Here is a 19,794-nt window from a genome sequence, read left to right as displayed (position 1 = left end):
TTGGTTGTTGGAAGAAGCTTGCTGAATAAAATAAAAAGCTTACCCGGCCTCCGTATTGCAGCATTGGTGCTGGAAGTACCCTGCCTGTGAGCTCAGTCATTTCATTGTGGACAACAATACCAAATTCTTTAAGATATGGATCAGGTCCGCCCACCATGCTGTTACTCTTCACCTAAAGAACAGGAAAGCCTGCATATATAAAAACCAAAGAGTAACTGTGTCCCATCAGGCATTTTCTATCGTTTTTTTTTTTGTTTTTTGTTTTTTTCCCATCTGAAAGCTAGCTTATCTTAAAGACCATGCCTTACTGACCAGTCTACTGATTTCTTCCTGTCTGTCAGGAGCAGATCTTGCTGTGGCTTTGATCATCGTGGAAGTCTGATTGTCCGTGAGCTTCTTTATACATCGTTGTCCTGCCACTATATTACAAACCTACCAAGAGGCAAAGAGGAATTAGTTTGTGTAATGGGCTTCTATATCTTAAGCCTTTGCTGAACTGTACCTTACATCTTCCATTTCCAAAGAAATGAAAATTCTGTTATATGGTGAACTTATCTGTCCAAAGTATTTTAGAGATTACTATTAAATTCTATCACTAGCTTAGAACATTTCTTTTTTAAAAAACACATTCAAGAGATTGGCAGATTGGCAAAAGAAAATTTAGTTTAGCTTACCTCAAGTGGCAAGTATGTATGCTTTTGTTCTTGTCCCACCTGGAGACAGGGAAGATGCGGGTATTTCAGTTGCAGACTATACTTTTGCTTAAAATATTGAGCTACTGTACATTCCATTGCTTGCCCATTTTCTAGCTGTAAGGGAAAACTATAAAAGAGAATGTCTTTTTAGAAATTTCTTCAAGTTCTTTTTTTTTTTTTCAAATAAGCAAACAAACAAAAGCCTACTAACATTTTCTACCTTGACTTAAAAAAAAAGGTCAATCTTTATTTGCCCATTTTCACTTAAGCCATTTTAGGGTTTAATCAGGATAGCGATTTTGTTGGAATTTTCCATGTTTGTTTGTTGAAGCTAAGATGAGAAAATTTTTAATTAAAATGGAAAAAGAATTTAAATCAAGAAGAAGCCGCAGAACCAGAAAATACACAGACTTACTAGAGAGGTCAGTTAACACCTACAGATACAAATACAATCTCTTGCTGGCTTCTTAGAGATGAGTAAATTCAAATAAGGTCCTGGGTCATCCACAGATGATAACTTAAGATAACTTTTGATAAAATGAATGTAGCACAGTTACTGGGGCCACATCTTCAGATCCCCAAACCAGGACAAACATATGTGGATTTGGAGGCCACAAGACCAGATACATGAACTTGAGACTGTGTCAAGATATTTGGTATAAACTGGGGAGCAGGATTTAAGAGACTCTCCTGATTTCGCTCTTCCAGTGGACAAATTATCTCAAACACTTGGCACAATAATTACTTTAATCTTGCTTTCTTAGCTGTTAATGGCCCACAAAGTAATAATGCAGTGAGGATCACCTATGTGATATTTAAATCTATGTGCTTTTAATTTTCATGCAAAGATGATACAGTTCTATAAGTATAGCTATTCTTACAGGGTACTGTGAAGTAATTAAATAATGAGAAAGATAGTTCTTTTTGAAACAAATGCTATAATTCTCAATAGTGACTTCATTTTTTTTCCTTAGAGAATGAAGTCAATGGTATAACATGAAGAATATATGGAACATCACTTTACAACTCAAGAAATTCATGTGATGTGTACACGAGTTCATACTGAAGAATTTATTCAAATCAGACTGAATTTATATACTACATTTATCCAGAGGCCACCCCAAAATTTCAGTTATCTAGAACAAAGCCCTCCAGGTGATTTTGATGTACACTTGTTTGAAAAAGTCTTCTGAGTGAGGAAAATAATGTAAAGTTAATATAGTTAAGTTTATGCTCTTTACTTAGAAAAGCCAATATTCATATTTATGTCAGACATGAGTTTAATGATCTTGATTACAAGAATAAAACTTACATATATGGTAATTTAAAAAGCACTTTAATATGTATTTTCTCATTAGGTATAGCTCACAGTGGACTAGAAGTTGGGTGATTAGAAAACTGAGATTGCATAAGCACAAATGAATGTGCTGCTGGAGGCATACCATACACACTGACAGCTGGAAGAAGTGACAGCTAGCTACAAAAGGGGGGAGAAAAATCCACATAAAGCACAAAGCAATATATATCTTCCCATGACAGCTTTTGTGACTTACAGGCCTTAATAGATCCTTCAGGCCATGCATTGAGAATTACAACACTAGAATAAATGATGTTCATAATGATGACTCTGCATCATTATAAAAAAGTTGATCTATGTTTAGCATACTCTGTTTAAGAGGTGAAATGACTTCCCTGGTGGGGCCGTGGATAAGACTCTGTGCTCCCAATGCAGGGGGCCCGGGTTCGATCCTTGGTTAGGGAACTAGATCCCACATGCATGCCACAACTAAGAGTTCACAGGCCACAACTAAGGAGCCCGTGTGCTGCAACTAAAGAAGCCGGCGAGCTGCAACTAAGACCCGGTGCAACCAAATAGAGAAATAAATATTTTTAAAAAAAGAGAAAGAAAAACTGGCTGGATCATAATTACACTTACAAAAAAAAAAAAAGAGGTGAAATGAATTAAAGGCATGAAATATGTTTTATAAATATTTCTATCAAAAATATTTAAAACATTTTCTATTTTATTTATTTTTAGTTTTTATTTTTTTGACCACGCTGTGTGCGGCATGTGGCATGCAGGATCTTCGTTCCTTGACCAGAGATCAAACCTGAGCTCCCTGCAGTGGAAGCGTGAAGTCTTAACCAATGGACCACCAGCGAAGTCCCTTAAAACATTTTTAAAGCTTCAGTGCTTTAAAGTGAAGATCTAGGTGATTTTTTAAATTACAATATGGGATACCAATTTCTCAAATTATTATAGTAGCTTCCTTTGTTACAAAAAATATAATGGTACAATTTTAGATGTGGTTAACATACGTCTGATGACTGGCTGGCCGTCTAGTCACATTACACACTCGATATTTTCGTTTCATCTGTCCACAGTGGGTCACCTCAACTTTAAGACCTGAAGTCAAAACAGTCAAAAGAGCAGTATTAATTAAAATCACAGTGACAAGAAAATACTCGAAGGTTGTCTTCAGAAAGGCATAGCATTGTACAGGACAAAAGTTGCAAGGATATGGGAACAATTTCATCATGCATAGGCAAAAAAGCCTCAGCCAAGCAGAAAAAATTAGAACCCAGATGACTTAAGACTTGCAACCTACTTTGATGTATTACTTCATTCAATAAGTATCTATCAAGCATCAACTATGTTTTGGTGCTTATTCTTGGGTCTGGAGACAGCCCTAATGAAGCTTATGGTATAATGAGAGAAGATAGCTAACAGGTAAAGAAGCAAAGAAACTCTGAGAATAAATGAACTTGTGTTAGTTTATTAAAATGGAAGTTCTCAAGTAAGTAAAAGTAACAGTTACTAAGTTCCCGACATGTGCCAGGTACTGTGCTACTGTATAAAGAAGCTTTATACACTTAGTTGCATTTAATTCTCACAACAATCTTACAAGATACACATTATCTTTATCTTAGAGATGAATAAACTAAGGCTCACAGTGGTTAAATAACTTGCCCAAAGTCCCAATGATAGAACTGGCAGGAATGGGATGGAAGCCCAGGTGTGTCTGACTGCAAGACCATGCTCCTTGCACCATGCTGAGCTGCCTCTCCAAGACCACAGTAATGCAAATACCTACCTCTGATTTCTTTGGTAAACTTGACACGCTGGGAGTCTGTTAGAGGTTTGGTCTGTTCATTGATGTTCTGAATGTCTAAAACCTCACACATGAACTCAATGATAGGCTGAGCCCGGTAGAAAGCAGTTGCAGATACTAACAAACAGAGAAGGATACTTAGCTTCAGGGAAAGGGAAAAGACCAAAAAACCAGCCAAAAGAGTAAAGGGTAAAGAGAGTTCCATCCTACCATCAATATTCAGCATCATATTCCACATGGCAGGTCTCACAGACTGATGAAAGCCAAACCAAACCTCCCTGCCCCCTCCCAGAGGGTGGTAGTAACCTTCAGGAGGTGAGAAAAAGGAGCGACCCACTGGAGTGTACCTGAAGAAACAAGAGTTTGCATGTTTCACAATAAAAACTTGAAAGAGTCTTTCATTTCACTCTCAATTTTGTAAACTGAAACCAAGTTTGAACTATGACTTATGCAGAAACCTTTCAATGTCTCCAGTGCAACCTAGCAAAAAAAGTCTGGCATTTGTGGCAAAGAATTCAAACTAACCTCATGGAGGGAAGGTGTCTTGTGATAACATCAAGTGCTTGAACTGAGTCATCTGGGACTTCATTCAAGTGCCCGGCCAAAGCTTCTAAAAGCAACTGAAGGCTCACAACTGATACCCACTGAACAGACACTTTAAAGGTCTGGTCTTTACCCTCACCTGGAAGGGTCACTTCCATATCAACCTAAGGAAAAATACATAAAATACATACACATACATATTTACAAAGGCTGAGACATCCCAGGAATATTCATATAGTATATGCATAAGGATGTTTAACACTTTCTATAATTGCAAAACACTGGAAATAACCTACGTTCCATCAGTAGGGGAATAATTTAATATTGAATATTATGTAAAGTTAAAAATAAGGTAGATGCTACAACATGGATGAACCTTGAAAACATTATGCTAAGTGAAATAAATAGCCAGACATAAAATGACAAATACTATATGATCCCACTTATATGAGGTACCTAGAATAGTTAAATTCATAAATACAGAAAGTAGAATAGTGGTTACCAGGGATAGGGGAGGAGAAAATGGGGAGTTATTGTTTAATGGGCACAGAGTTTGAGTTTGGGATGATGAATAGTTCTAGAGATGGCTAGTGGTCACAGTTGCATAACAATGTGAATATATTTAATGCCACTGAATTGTACACTTAAAAACGGTTAAAATAGTAAATTTTATGTTATATATATTTTGCCACAATAAGAAAATTGAATTAAAAAAATAAGGTAGATTTAAATGTACAGAAATGCAAAGATCTCCCAGGCATATTGTTAAATGAAAAAATAAGTCATAGAACAATATCAAACAAATAAGAATATATATATAGGGACTTCCCTGGTGGTGCAGTGGTTAAGAATCTGCCTGCCAATGCAGGGGACACGGGTTCGAGCCCTGGTCTGGGAAGATCCCACATGCCACGGAGCAACTAAGCCTGTGCGCCAAAACTACTGAGCCTGCGCTCTAGAGCCCGCGAGCCACAACTACTGAGCCCACGTGCCACAACTACTGAAGCCCACGTGCCTAGAGCCCAAGCTCCGCGACAAGAGAAGCCACCACAATGAGAAGCCTGCGCACCGAAACGAAGAGTAGCCTCCGCTCACTGCAACTAGAGAAAGCCCGCGCGCAGCCAAAAATATAAATAAATAAATTTATTTTTAAAAAAAAGAATATATATAAACGTGCATAAATAGCTAAGGCACAAAAAAATATATGAAAGGATATATACTGAACTATTATAGTAGTTTCCTCTGAAAGTGAAAATGGGATTGAGGGTACAGGCAGGTTGGGAGGCAGGAAACCATAGCATTTCTAGATTGTCTGAATAAGGTTATAATGAGTATATATTTATGTATTGCTTTTAAATTTTTAAAACAAATGTCTTAAGTTATTGTGGTATTAAAAATATTTTCATAAGTGGGTGTTATATAATATTCTACAAGTTATAAAAATTCCACCCTTCAGATTCAGGTGGCACTTTAACACTGTGAGAAATCTGGAATATATGTAAAGATGACATAATCAACCTAAATTCTAATGCTCAATTATTGGTTAACCAAGGGACAAGAGAATATGGACAGAATAACAAATCTATCATCAGCATGAGAAACAACTTTAAGCGCTGAATTGTTATTAGAAAGGGAAACACTGTTGTCCTATGTAATTACTACTAAATGACATAAGTCTAATCAATATTTCTTGCTGTTAACACTTACCCTCTCCCGTCCAATTGGCAGTGGATGTGCTGTGTACATGTTTCTTTTGCCATCATAGCCAGGCTGCCGATCACCAAATACCTGCATCTTGAAGTGGCGCACCATTGTATCTACTACGTCCCTTAACAGTAATGGAGATAGTGTAGGTTAGCTCTAAGAAGCGGTGGTGAACAGTAAGGAAACTATCACCATACCTTAATCATCTAAATTCAGTTCAAAACTCCTTGGAAAAAGTAAGAGTTAAAGTTACAACTGACTCAAGTAATTAGAAAAATAGTTAACTAAAGAAAGGTAGGCAAATGAACAAAAGCAATCATGAGATGACAACAAAAAGGAGGGAATAAAAGGAAAAAGAGAATAAACTTTATAGCATCCTCTCAAATTCTTGCTTTCCAAAATCCTCTCCTATGATAAATAGAGCCTTATAAGAATAACCTGTCTTAGGTATCTAAGTTTGGCATGTTCATAACTGAACAATGATAAGTGTGTTATCAAATAAGCATCCTTATTCAAGTATACTGGTTTTGGAAAAGAGAGTGAGCAGAATTCAGAAATCTGGGGATCAATAAATCTAAGATGCATCAGAATCAAAGGACTAAGTCAACCCCTTTGATAATGCTAGAAATTTATTATTCTTCATACTGTCTTGTTATATTCTAAACTGCTTCCAAGCAGTATAGAAAAGGGAATGTCGTAAAATATCGTCATTCCGTAAAGATTACCAGTGTAGTTTCTTTCTGTTTAGAAAGAAAGCCTTTCTCTCAATCGAGCATGAATAGCTTTATTTAAATGTTTCTGCATATATGCCGGATCACACTGTATGCAGGCTCTGAGACAAATGCAGCTGTGGGGGAACCAGAGGCTACAGTTTAAGATGGACAGATCTGGGTCTGTGCGATTTTGGAATGCTAGCGTCAATGAAAAGTCAGGTGCTATGTCTTACCAACATTAGTGAGCCCCATGTAGGGGAAGTGTACCTTAAAACACATCACAACTAGCTAAGGCATTAATATTACTACAAATGAAATCTGTGGGAAAGTCTTTATGTTTTCAAACCAAATCATGCAACTGAAAAAAACTGATGGAGAAATATAGTCTCATACATTCCCAATTTTAAAAAGCTGACTTAAGAACAGTATATTTGGGGCTTCCCTGGTGGCGCAGTGGTTGAGAATCTGCCTGCCAATGCAGCGGACATGGGTTCGAGTGCTGGTCTGGGAAGATCCCACATGCCGCGGAGCAACTGGACCTGTGGGCCACAACTACTGAGCCTCCGTGTCTGGAGCCTGTGCTCCACAACAAGAGAGGCCGCGACAGTGAGAGGTCCGCGCACCGCGATGAAGAGTGGCCCCCACTCGCCGCAACTAGAGAAAGACCTCGCACAGAAACGAAGACCCAACACAGCCAAAAATAATAAATAAATAAATAAAAATTAAAAATAAATAAATAAATAAATAAATACAGGCTGTTGTTAACTGACAAGAGGCTTGAGCTTATTTATAAAAAAAAAAAAAAAAAGAACAGTATATTTTCAGACTGGAAGGGTAATTTCTTATCTTACTTTCTTAAAATGTAACCATAAAGTTTTACAGTAAAAAACATATTTTTACCTCTATTCTCATTTAACCTTCACAACAACCTTGTGAGACAAGCAGGGCAATAATTATTGTCCTCATATTAAAGAGAAAAAATAAAAATTCAGAATGGGCAAGTAAACTGCCCCTGGTCACACAATGATTAAGTGGCAGAGCTGTATGATGTTGGACAAGTTACTTAATCTCTCACATCTGTTTCTTCATTTGTAAAATTATGGTAATCATAACACCCACCACAAAAGTTGTCGTATTAAGTGAATAAATAGACATAGAATATTAGAACAGTGCTTGTCATGCAATAAGCCTACTGCTTGCAGGACATTTGGTCCTGTCCAAAACATTCATAAGACATTTGGTCCATCCTAAAAGGTCCTTGATATTTGGTCATATTTGGTCCTGTCCAAAATGTCCATGGAGACATTTGGTCCACACCAAAAGGTCCTTGATATTCGCTTCTGTCCAAAACAAAAATTTGGCATGGGCCAAATATGCTCATGGACATTTTGAATAGGACCAAATTTCAGGGACCTTTTGACGTAGACCAAATGTCTTATGGATGTTTTGGACAAGACTAAATGGCTGCTAACCAGCCTACTTACTCTGTTATGCTCAAGGATAACACTCCAGGAATCTTTCTCTCTCCTGAATCATCAAATTTTTCCACTCTACTGAATTACTGCCTTCAGCATATAAATATGCTATAATTTCTTCATCTTAAAAAAAAATTGAAATTTCCTGATCCCACTTCCTCCTCGTCTGAACATTCCATTTCTCTGCTCCCCATTGCATCAAAATCCCTTGACAGAGCTGTCCCTAATTGCTCTTCTCCTTTCTCTCTTCAATCTTCTCTAGTGAGGCTTTTCCTCTACCAAAGCTACTCTTACCAAGGTCCCCAGTGAGCTCCACATTGCGAAATTCAATGCTCCTCGAACATTAGACGATCAATTCCTTCAGCTTAAAACATCTTCTTCCCTTGCCTCCTCACTCTGCCCTGGTTATCTCTCATCCCAGTGGCCTCTCCATGCCAGTCTCCTTGCTGATTCTTCCTCATCTCCCCATTTGTAAGTATTGAGGTACCTCAGGACTCAGTCTTGAAATCTTATTTTCTTTAACCACACTCACTTCTTACATGATCTCACCCAGTCTCATGGCTCTACCACCAATATGCTGATGACTATCAAATGTTTGTCTCCAGCCTGGACCTTTCTGCTGAGTCCAACCTCATGTATTCAACTTCCTGCTCAACATCTTCACTGGGATGTCCAATAGACATCTCAATCCTAACATGGCCAAAAAACAGATCTCCTGATCTGTCAACCCTGTTGGCCTCTGCCATAGTTTTCCCCGTCCTGATAAATGGAAACTCCATCTTTCCATCTGCTCAGGACAAAAACCCTGCAATCAATGATGATTCATTTCTTTCATACCTCCTGTTCAATCCATCAACAAATCTTGCTGACACTACCTTTAAAATATTTGTAGTCTCTGACCAGTTTTTATCACTATCACTTTTACTACCCAAGTTCAAGCCACCATCATTTTTCACCTGAATCATTACACATGCCTCCTAATTGATTTCCCTGCTTTTCACCCTTACCTGCTAGGGTTCATTTTCAACACAGCAGCCAAAATGATCCATTAAAAATCTAAGTTAGTCATATCAAATGTCTACTCAAAACCCATCTAATCAGAGTAAACACTAAAGTTCTATGACCGCCTACAAGACTCTGCATGATAGGGCCCTTTGGAGTTTCTCTATCACTCTCCCCCTCACTCACTCCAGCAATACAGGCTTTATCTGCTATTCCTTGAATATACCATGCAAGCTGCTGCCTCTGCCTGGGACTCTTGTCATGTAGATATCCCTCACCTCCTCTAGGTTTCTCCTCAAATGTCACTTTTCAGTGAGCTCTTCCCTAACTATACTATTAAAATATTACATATATATGTGTGTGCGTGTACCCATATATATACACACACATGCGTTCACACAAACATCTTACATAACATATACGTAACATATATACAAAATATATACGTATTTACAATATACATAAATACTATATATACTATATGTATGTGTGTGTATATATATATATGTAAAATCAGTGGCCCATCCTCCATCCCTATCTTCCATCCCTGTTTTATTTTTCTTCACAGCAGTTATCATCAACTAACAAATAATATGTTTTGTTTGCTTATTCATTTATTATTGGACTTTTCCCCCATTAGAATATAAGTTCCTCAAGGGTAGGAACTTTTGCCTGTTTGTTCATGTTGTATTCCCAGAACATAGAACAATACCTGATACACAATGAGCACCCAACAGAATATATGTCAAATGGATCAATATTAGCCATTGCCACTGCTTCTGTTATTATTGATTTCAGTTATACAACAGCCAAACAATTATGGGCTTGCATGAGATTGAACTATACCAGAAAGCCAACTAATTGATCTATAATGAGAAAAAAAAAACAAGCCACAAAGAAATACTTCACTTGACAGCAAGAGCATCCTTGGAAAGGCGAGAACTATAATATTAAGGATTGCCTGAATATCACAGCGTGAAAACAGAGAAAGGGAAAGTGGGTGATCTCAGCACACTGTAAGAATATCTGCTGTAGGGCTATATTCACTATTGGTAAATTCCTGTCATACAGACCACAATGCTTAAATCATCTTATCTAGACCCCTCTTGGATAATGCTAGAATTAAACAGAGCTTCTGAGTTTACGTTCTTCAATACCCCAAGATGATTCTTCTGTCTTTACACTTATATTTTTCTCATGTCCAATACCAACACATGATAATAAAATTTGAATTTCCAGATAGTTCTATTTTCTATAGACACCAGTAGCTTCACCTATTTTTATAAATTTCTGCTACCTTTGGACAGTGAAAGAGTGACCTTTCTTCTTCATTCATTAAGTATTTACTGACTGAACAATGATGTATCATGCATTCTGCTAGAATCTGTGAAGGATAACCAAGTATGAGACAGCAAACCTGCTATCAAGAAACTTAACATCTTAGAGAAAAAAAAAAAGCCTACATGTTAAAAGAGTTTAGAGAACAATACGATTCATAATAAACAAATTACATGTATTTAAATGTATAAGAAGCCTACTCTTTCTAATCCTTACCTGTTGACTCTACGAGGCCGTTTTTCTGGTTTAATATCCACGTCATAGTGATACACATCTATTTTAGGAATCTGAACCTGAAAATGATTGGCTAACAGTCGAATTGGTTTTCCAACAGTTCCAAGGCCAGGACGACGAGGTGGCTGAAACAGGCTGGTTGGAGGTCCTGAAGAGAATGAAAGATATTTGATGTGTTATTTGTTTGTGAAGGATAATATTCCCCTCATGATCATGATGATGATGATAATAGCTACAGTTGGAAATTCCCTGGTGGTCCAGTGGTTAGGACTCTGCACTCTCACTGCCAAGGACTGGGGTTCAATCCCTGGTCCAGGAACTAAATTCCCATAAGCCACGCGGCACGACCAAAACAAAACAAAAACAGCTACAATTATTGAGATCTTATTATTCACTGAACATACTCTGATGTACAAACGTCAAAAGTTTTTTGACCTAAGATTCTCTAGATTTCTAAATATTTTGCCATGTTGCTATTATTCTGAATATGGGGGATGTCAACATTAGACACAGTACGATGAACCCTCAGAGGCAATCTACTATCTAAAACCTTTTAACAGCATCAGTAGATCTACAGCTAGGCTTACAAAATTATATGCATTTAAAAATAAAACCATCTCGGACTTCCCTGGTGGCATGGTGATTAAGAATCTGCCTGCCAATGCAGGGGACACGGGTTGGAGCCCTGGTCCGGGAAGATCCCACATGCAGTGGAGCAGCTAAGCCCGTGCACCACAGCTGAGCCTGCACTCTAGAGCCCACGTGTCACAACTACTGAAGCCCACGTGCCACAACTACTGAAGCCCGCGTGCCTAGAGCCCGTGCTCTGCAACAAGAGAAGCCACCACAATAAGAAGCCTGCGCACCGCAATGAACAGTAGCCCCTGCTCGCCGCAACTAGAGAAAGCCCCTGCGCAGCAATGAAGACCCAATGCAGCCAAAAATAAATAAATTTATTAAATAAATAAATAAAACCATCTCTAAACTCTGGGGGCCATCACCAGTTCAGGCTGAAGATGATCCATTAATCCTCCATAAATTAGCCTGCATTATTATAGTTTGTACAGACTGTAGGAGATTCAACAGCAGCTATATTTATCAATTTAATTGCTAACTTACATAGTGAAACAACACCAGTAATGCTAGACTTTCTTGCTTATAACATGATACTTTAAAAATCTGGACAGTCTGATGTTTCCTGATCACAAGATCTAGTTCATTTCTTCAACAAACATTTATTCATTTATCGTATGTCTAACATGTACTGTGGACTCAGGAAAAAGACAGAGCCTCTGCCTTCAAGGAACTTACAGTCTAGACAAGTGGTTCTCAACGTGGGGTAGCTTTCGTTCCTCAGTAAACATTTGGCAAATGTCTGGAGACATTTTTTTTTTTTTTTTAATTTTTATTTATTTATTTATTTATGGCTGTGTTGGGTCTTCATTTCTGTGTGAGAGCTTTCTCTAGTTGTGGTAAGTGGGGGCCACTCTTCATCGCGGTGCGCGGGCCTCTCACTATCGCGGCCTCTCTTGTTGCGGAACACAGGCTCCAGACGTGCAGGCTCAGCAATTGTGGCTCATGGGCCTAGTTGCTCCGCGGCATGTGGGATCTTCCCAGACCAGGGCTCGAACCCGTGTCCCCTGCATTGGCAGGCAGATTCTCAACCACTGTGCCACCAGGGAAGCCCTGGAGACATTTTTGGTTGTCACAAATTGGGGAGTGATACTGACATGTAGTGAGTAGGGGCCAGGGATACAGCTAAACATCCTACAATGCACAGGTCAGCCCCCCAAAACAAAGAAGTATTCAGTCCAAAGTATCAAACAGTACTGAGGCTGGGACTTCCCTGGTGGCGCAGCGGTTAAGAATCCGCCTGCCAATGCCTGGGACATGGGTTTGATCCCTGGTCCGGGAAGATCCCACATGCCTCGGAGCAACTAAGCCCATGTGCCACAACTACTGAGCCCGCGTACCACAACTAATGAAGTCTGTGTGCCTAGAACCCATGTTCTGCCACAAGAGAAGCCACCGCGATAAGAAGCACGCGCACCGCAACGAAGAGTAGCCCCTGCTCGCCACAACTAGAGAAAGCCCATGCACAGCAACGAAGACCCAACGCAGCCAAAAATAAATAAATTTTAAAAAAATAAAATTAAAAAAAAAAAACAGTACTGAGGCTGAGAAACCCTGGTCTAGATACGGCAGTCATTCCAAATTATTCCATTGATGGTTCACAAGATATTCCATAAAAAGAAAGGATTCCATAAGTTAAAGAAACTGCATATTCCCTCCCCTGCTTAAAATTCCAATGTATATTATCATGTTAAATTCTCTAAGAAGTCATGTAATAAATAAACCTGTTAAACTTTAACTCATCATTTACCTAACTTGTTTTTCCCTAGAACACACCCACACACACACACTTTCTCTCTGTTTTTATTTATTTTTTTAGATTTTTTTTTTTAATGTGGGCCATTTTCTTAATATAAATTTATTTATTTAATTTATTTATTTGTGGCTGTGTTGGGTCTTCATTGCTGTGCGCAGGCTTTCTCTAGTTGCAGCAAGCGGGGGCTACTCTTCGTTGCGGTGCACAGGCTTCTCATTGCGGCAGCTTCTCTTGTTGCGCAGCACGGGCTCTAGGTGCGCGGACTTCAGTAGTTGTGGCTCACGAGCTCTAGAGCGCAGGCTCAGTAGTTGTGGGGGCTTAGTTGCTCCGCCGCATGTGGGATCTTCCTCGACCAGGGTTCGAACCCGTGTCCCCTGCAATGGCAGGTGGATTCTTAACCACTGCGCCACCAGGGAAGCCCCTGATGTGGGTCATTTTTTAAGTCTTTATTGAATTTGTTACAATACTGCTTCTGTTTTTATGTTTTGGTTTTTTGGCCGCTAGGCATGTGGGATCCTAGCTCCCAACCAGGGATCAAACCCGCACCCCCTGCACTGGAATGCGAAGTCTTAACCACTGGACCATCAGGGAAGTCCCTCTCTCTGTTTTTAAAATCAAACATCTATCAATACTCAGTAGATAAGAATTTAGGGAAACACAGTCTAGGAAATATCTGTCTACAGAAAATCTTACTCCTTTTTGATTATAATGTCAAATGGACACTGGCCTAAAAAATAAACATCTTTTCTGCTATGAATAGGTGTTGCGTAAAGTGAGCTGTGTTTACAAAGGAAAGTTACAACAGGTTTTCTTGTTGCAATGGTATTTCACCAAGAACAAAGACAATTCACTAAGGATAGAAAACTTTGAAGCAAGAAGCTGTTCTGTCCAACATCACTTAGGAAAATCAAAGCAAACACTTTAATGAAATTTGTGTTGACAGATCACCACATACTAATTCTTAAAGTACTGAAAATCTTTTCACGTATTAAATTCACTGTTCCTTCTTCCCCTAAATTATACTCATCCTTCAAAACTCAGGTTGAGTGCAACCTCCTTGGAAAGCCTTTCCAGAATCTCCTAGGCTGGAGGATGCATCTTCTGTGTTCCCAAGACCTTCTGTATAAGGGAGCACTTCGGACAAGTACCTAGAAACAACTTGTTAAATTACTGTCTCCTTCACTAGACTGCAAACTCTTAGAAGAAATGGACTTCCAGTTCGTTTGTTATCTCAATACCTAATTCAATGACGAGCACATTGTAGTTATTCAATAAATGTTGAACTGAACAGTACCAATAATCCCTGTAGCAGATCCAGGTAGAAACTAAACAGAAACCTAGTCATTTCTAAAACAAAAGAATTGACGATTATCTTTTCATTAAAACAAAAAAGCACTTAATTTATACTAAAAATATTATTATTCCTTGGAGTTGAGTTCCACTTCTGGTGAACAAGGGGATCTACTCTTGGTGTGATACGGCATTTATAAACAAGGTAAGAAGTAGATAATAAATAATATCAGAGGTAGACAGGCATACTGAATTAACCCAATTAAATCATATAGAAAAGTCAGCCCTGAATATTCCAAGATATGCTTAAGCAATCTTTGTATCGCAAATCCAGCTTTATGACAGAAATTTGCAAACAGAAATTTGGATCAAATGACTTGCCTAAGGACGTATGACTAGACTAGGTCTCCTAACTCCAGTTCAGGGCTTTTTCTTCTCCAATTTACTTCACAATCCTATGGCATCTATACCTCTCTAAAGTACTTGATGTCCTTTAAAGAGGCAGAGGCAGAAGAAATGAAGGAGAGGGATTAAGAAGTGGAGAAAAGCAGAGTGTTTCTTTTCCATGGCAAGAGAGAAAAGTTAGAAGGTGAGTGATCATTCCTTTGAATAAGTTTAGAAGACTTATTTAGAAAGATATATTCTAAAATTGTTCATCCCCAAAGCTGGTTTCTTTGAATTTATCAAACGACTTATGAAGAAATAAATCACAGTGGCTAAGGCTCTCGAACCAAACTGCCTGAGTTTCAGTCCTGGTTTTACCACTCCCTAACTGCATGACCTAGGGCCAGTTTCTTAGCCAATCTGTGCATCAGTTTCCTTATCTATAAAATGGAGGAGGGGGCTTCCCTGGTGGCGCAGTGGTTGAGAGTCTGCCTGCCAATGCAGGGCACACGGGTTCGAGCCCTGGTCTGGGAGGATCCCACATGCCGCGGAGCAACTGGGCCCGTGAGCCACAATTACTGAGCCTGCGCGTCTGGAGCCTGTGCTCCGCAACAAGAGAGGCCGCGATGGTGAGAGGCCCGTGCACCGCGATGAAGAGTGGCCCCCACTTGCCACAACTAGAGAAAGCCCTCGAAAAGAAACGAAGACCCAACACAGCCATAAATAAATAAATAAATTAAATAAACCCAAAGTTAAAAAAAAAAAAAAAATGGAGGAGGTATCATAATAATAGCATCCATCTCATAAGGCTACTGTGAGGATCTCATGAGACAATGTATATAAAAGGCTTAACACGGTGCTTCACAATGGTAAGCACTCGATACATGTTAGCTATTATGATTGCGCTTGCATAAATGTTATATTGCTCAAAGGTCTTCATGTGGGGAGCGTCTCCAAAACTTAGTGACAAAGTCAGAGAATGACATCTTCCAAAAAGGTAACAAATATGACTCAACACAGATTAGATGAAGTCAGCTTAATAGAAGAGGAGGGCATTAGACTAGGAGTCAGGTGACCCAGACTCACCCTCACCACTCAGCCTTGAGACCTTGATAAAGTCACTTAAGCTCTCTGAACCTCTTTTCTCATCTGTAAAATGGGGATCATACCTGCCTTGCCTACCTCACAGAGAATTAAATGAGCTAACAGCTAAGAAAGCACTTTCCAAACTGTAAAGCACTGTAAAAATCAATATTACTATTAATATAAGCAAAATAAATGGTAATATAATTAAATATATTTATTTCCAAGTTACTGGTGTCAGAAATCGAAATTGGGTGAGGGAGAGCAGAGCAAGACTAAACATGCTTCAATGATTGTTCAAGCTAGGAGGGAACAGAGCACTAGATCCATGTGCTTTAACAAAGAAGCAGGAAAGCTTCTCTAGGTTCTTAGCCTGGATGAAATATCCCACAAGACTATCAACTCCCTTTGCTCTAATCCCATGCTCAGCAAGCAGCTTCTTGTTATTAATTGGGTTTCCAAGGTACTGTGACACCAAAAAAGGAGTTTGCTAGACAGCAGGCAAGAAAATATTCCAGTCAACGGAAAAGATCTATGTGACATTGTGGCTTATTCATTAGTGTCTTATAAATGTGGTTAGTGAGAATTAATTTTCCTCAATCCTGGGTGAAATGATAAGTCCTGCAAAATCTAAAATCAAACCAAAAAGAGAGTCCCTGGGATGTTCCTAACACCGCCAGGTTGATCTTTTCCATGAAATTTGGTTTGTATACACAGTTACATAGTCTCTTTCAATATCAGCTCATAAATGCAACAGTTGATTCAATTATGACTTTCTAGCAGGGGAGGGAGGGAAGAAACATTTGTTGAGTATCTCCAATGCATTACTATCTACAACAACACTTCCCACATACATTACCTTATTTCAGTCTCACAACAATCTTGCAGCACATAATTATTATTACCCTTATTTTATAGATGCGGAAATGAAAGTTCAAAGGAATTAAGTAATTTGCCCAAGGTTATACAACTATTAAATTACTAGATTGGATTTGAACAGAAGTCTGTTACATTCCTAAAGACCTGATCATGCCTTTAGCCTGGGGACATAGCTGAAGTAACCCAGTGTAATACACTGAGGTTTATCAAATAATATTAATGTGACAAAACCAATTTATTTTTAAAAGGCATATGAAATTTGACTACGAAGTCCTTTAAAAAATACTCTAAGGGGCTTCCCTGGTGGCGCAGTGGTTAAGAATCCGCCTGCCAATGCAGGGGACACGGGTTCGAGCCCTGGTCCGGGAAGATCCTACATGCCTCGGAGCAACTAAGCCTGTGCGCCACAGCTACTGAGCATGTGCTTTAGAGCCCGCGCTTTAGAGCCCGCGAGCCACAACTACTGAAGCCCGTGTGCCTAGAGCCCGTGCTCTGCAACAAGAGAAGCCACTGCAACGAGAAGCCCACGCACCACAACGAAGAGTAGCCCCTGCTCACTGCAACTAGAGAAAGCCATGCACAGCAACCAAGTACCAAAGCAGCCAAAATAAATTAATTAATTAAAAAAAAACCCAAAACTCTAGGGACTTCCCGGGCGGTCCAGTGGTTAAGACTTTGCCTTCCAGTGCAGGGGGTAGGGGGTTGGATCCCTGGTCCAGGAGCTAAGATCCCACATGCCTCGTGGCCAAAAAACCAAAACATAAAACAGAAGCAATACTGTAACAAATTCAATAAAGACTTAAAAAAAAATACTCTAAGCAGCAAATTAAAGTGGAGTTGAATCATTCAGCTATGTAAACAAGTTTCAAGTAAACAAACTTGCAAAGTTTCCAAACTCAAATGGTAGACTGAGTTTTCTATGCGCTAAAAAAAGGAAATGCTCTACAACTAAGTCTACTATGTAGATAAGGTATGATATTAAAGTTAATTCTAACACAGCCCCTAAACCCTGCCCTACTTAGCCAAGACATCAGAAACTTGTTGGGGTTCCAGGTGGGAGCAGCAGACTCCAATCTGCAGGGCATTTGTTACAACTTGGAATGGTTCTTCTTGTTTGGGCAGAGTCGGGGAGATAACGAGAGGCCATTCATAATACAGTTTCCAAAGCACTTTCTCCTTCATTTGATCCTCACAACCACTTCTAACCCAATTAGAAGATACTCGGAGTATTAAAGCCTGAGCTGGAGCCTCTGGCTGGTAACTCGCCTGTCACTGAGGAGCTACGACAGACCACTCTGGGTCTCTTGCACAGACTGACAGGTAGACAGAGGCAGAAGACCACACTCCCCGAGACTTCAGGGCCTTTGAGAAAGGGTGGACACTTTGCCCCTTGGCCTTCGAGGCTAATGGGAAGTGTTTAGGGGAAGTTCTCTTTCTTCCTTATCTGAGGGCTCTGGACTGTCTGTCAGTGCAAAGAAAAATAGGGGTGCGGCCCCAAGCCAAGAATACCCCTGGTAGTAGATGGTGGAGTCCTTCCCGGTCGGGTCCGGTCCGGTCCGGGCCAGGCCTCCGCTGCGCACCTGGCACAGATCGCGTCCCTTCTGAAGCCCAAACTGGCCTCGCCTCCACCCTGCAGCACAGACCACCTCCCTGAGGTTGGGTCAGGTCTCCCTGAGACCTGGGGACGCGGGTCACCTTCCTCGGTGACCTCGTTCCTTCCTTAGACATCGAGAACTGGCTCAGCTCTCCAGGCTGGGGCGCGGAACCCGCCACCGCCGAGGCCAGGGTCAGCTCCCTCCGCCTTGTGCAATGGGGTCTCCCTCCCCCAGGCCTGACGGCCCAACCCAGGCACGCACAAGCCGATGGGGGCCACGGGGAGCTGCCAGCCCGCCGCCCGCCCACCCGTCCCCGGGTCCGGTCCTGGTCCCAGCCCGAGCGTCCTCCTCACCGGGTCCCAGCGCCTCCATGGCGGCGGCGGGGGCCGCCTCGCCGCGGTCCCCGGCGCCTCCCGCTCCGGGCCCCGCCGCCGCCGCCGCCGCCGCCGCCGCGTAACGCTTGATCTCCGGAATATTGGCGCTATGGGGGCGCCGCGGAGACGCGGGCGCTGAGCAAGGGGCGGCGACGGCGCCCGGCCCGGAGACAGGGACCCGGCTCCCGCGGCTCTTCCGGCCTCAGCGACAACAAAAACAATCCCCGCCGCCGCCGCCAGCGGGAGCGGGAGCGGGAGCGGGAGCCAGCGCGCGCGCCCGTCGGGCGGGGAGAGGCCGCGGGGCGCGCGCGGCCAGGGGTCCCGGCTCACGGAGGGGGCGTGCACAGCTCCGGAAGCCGGGTCCACCCGGCCCGGCGTGGGGCAGGGGCGGGGGTGGGCGCGCGCGCCCTCAGGGGGCAGCGCCCAGAGGACGTGTCGGGGGCGCGCCCGCCCGCCCGCACTGCCCTGTAGCCCAGGGAGGCCTTCCCCGGCGAAGGGCTCTTGGGGGCCTACATGCTGTCCTCCCAGAGAATCCCAACACACAAGTGCCCGGAGAAAGATCGGGATTGCAGACCCCGCTGGTCCAGACACAGCTCTCCACTTCCTCCCGTGGAAAGTGTCCTGAGATTCACGTCAGACACCTCTCCTCCTTCCTCCCACCTCAGACCACTTCCTTCTCCTCTGTCTCCTCTTTCTCCACTGTCCTGGGACTGAGAACACCGGGGTCACCACGGACGCAGCATTTTCCTTCCACTTCTTCATCCAAGACTGTACACCCAGGTGCTCTTCCCGACCCATGCAGCCGAAAGCACCACGCGAATGGACTATGATGAATGATGTGTTCTCTCGCTGTCTATGACCTCTGCTCAGCAAGTCACCAGTCACTTCAAAGAGAAAAGTGTTGCTTTCTTGGATGACTTCACCGTAGCAGCCAAGAGCCAAAGGAGCAACACCCCACTCCAGGGTGGTGCAGTCAGCCCAGT

At 41.5% G+C, this 19,794-nt stretch overlaps 1 protein-coding gene across 2 annotated transcripts in view; it reads right to left on the bottom strand.

The window, feature by feature from the left end:
- AGO4 (argonaute RISC component 4) overlaps positions 1-19,006 on the bottom strand; it is a 38,764-nt gene extending 19,758 nt beyond the window's left edge. For both annotated transcript variants that reach the window (XM_068539497.1, XM_068539498.1), the window contains exons 1-10: positions 18,791-19,006; positions 10,800-10,965; positions 6,059-6,179; positions 4,334-4,515; positions 4,019-4,155; positions 3,791-3,925; positions 3,015-3,102; positions 675-822; positions 313-432; positions 44-172 (exon numbers count right to left, since the gene is read on the bottom strand). In XM_068539497.1, the coding sequence (XP_068395598.1) occupies positions 44-172; positions 313-432; positions 675-822; positions 3,015-3,102; positions 3,791-3,925; positions 4,019-4,155; positions 4,334-4,515; positions 6,059-6,179; positions 10,800-10,965; positions 18,791-18,809 (1,245 nt within the window). In that variant the 5' untranslated portion in view covers positions 18,810-19,006. The remainder of the gene's footprint in view (positions 1-43; positions 173-312; positions 433-674; positions 823-3,014; positions 3,103-3,790; positions 3,926-4,018; positions 4,156-4,333; positions 4,516-6,058; positions 6,180-10,799; positions 10,966-18,790) is intronic.
- Positions 19,007-19,794: the final 788 nt, after the last annotated feature.

The sequence above is a fragment of the Eschrichtius robustus genome, chromosome 3 (assembly GCF_028021215.1).
Source record: "Eschrichtius robustus isolate mEscRob2 chromosome 3, mEscRob2.pri, whole genome shotgun sequence".
NCBI lineage: Eukaryota > Metazoa > Chordata > Mammalia > Artiodactyla > Eschrichtiidae > Eschrichtius > Eschrichtius robustus.
This window is presented reverse-complemented; position numbering and strand designations above follow the sequence as displayed.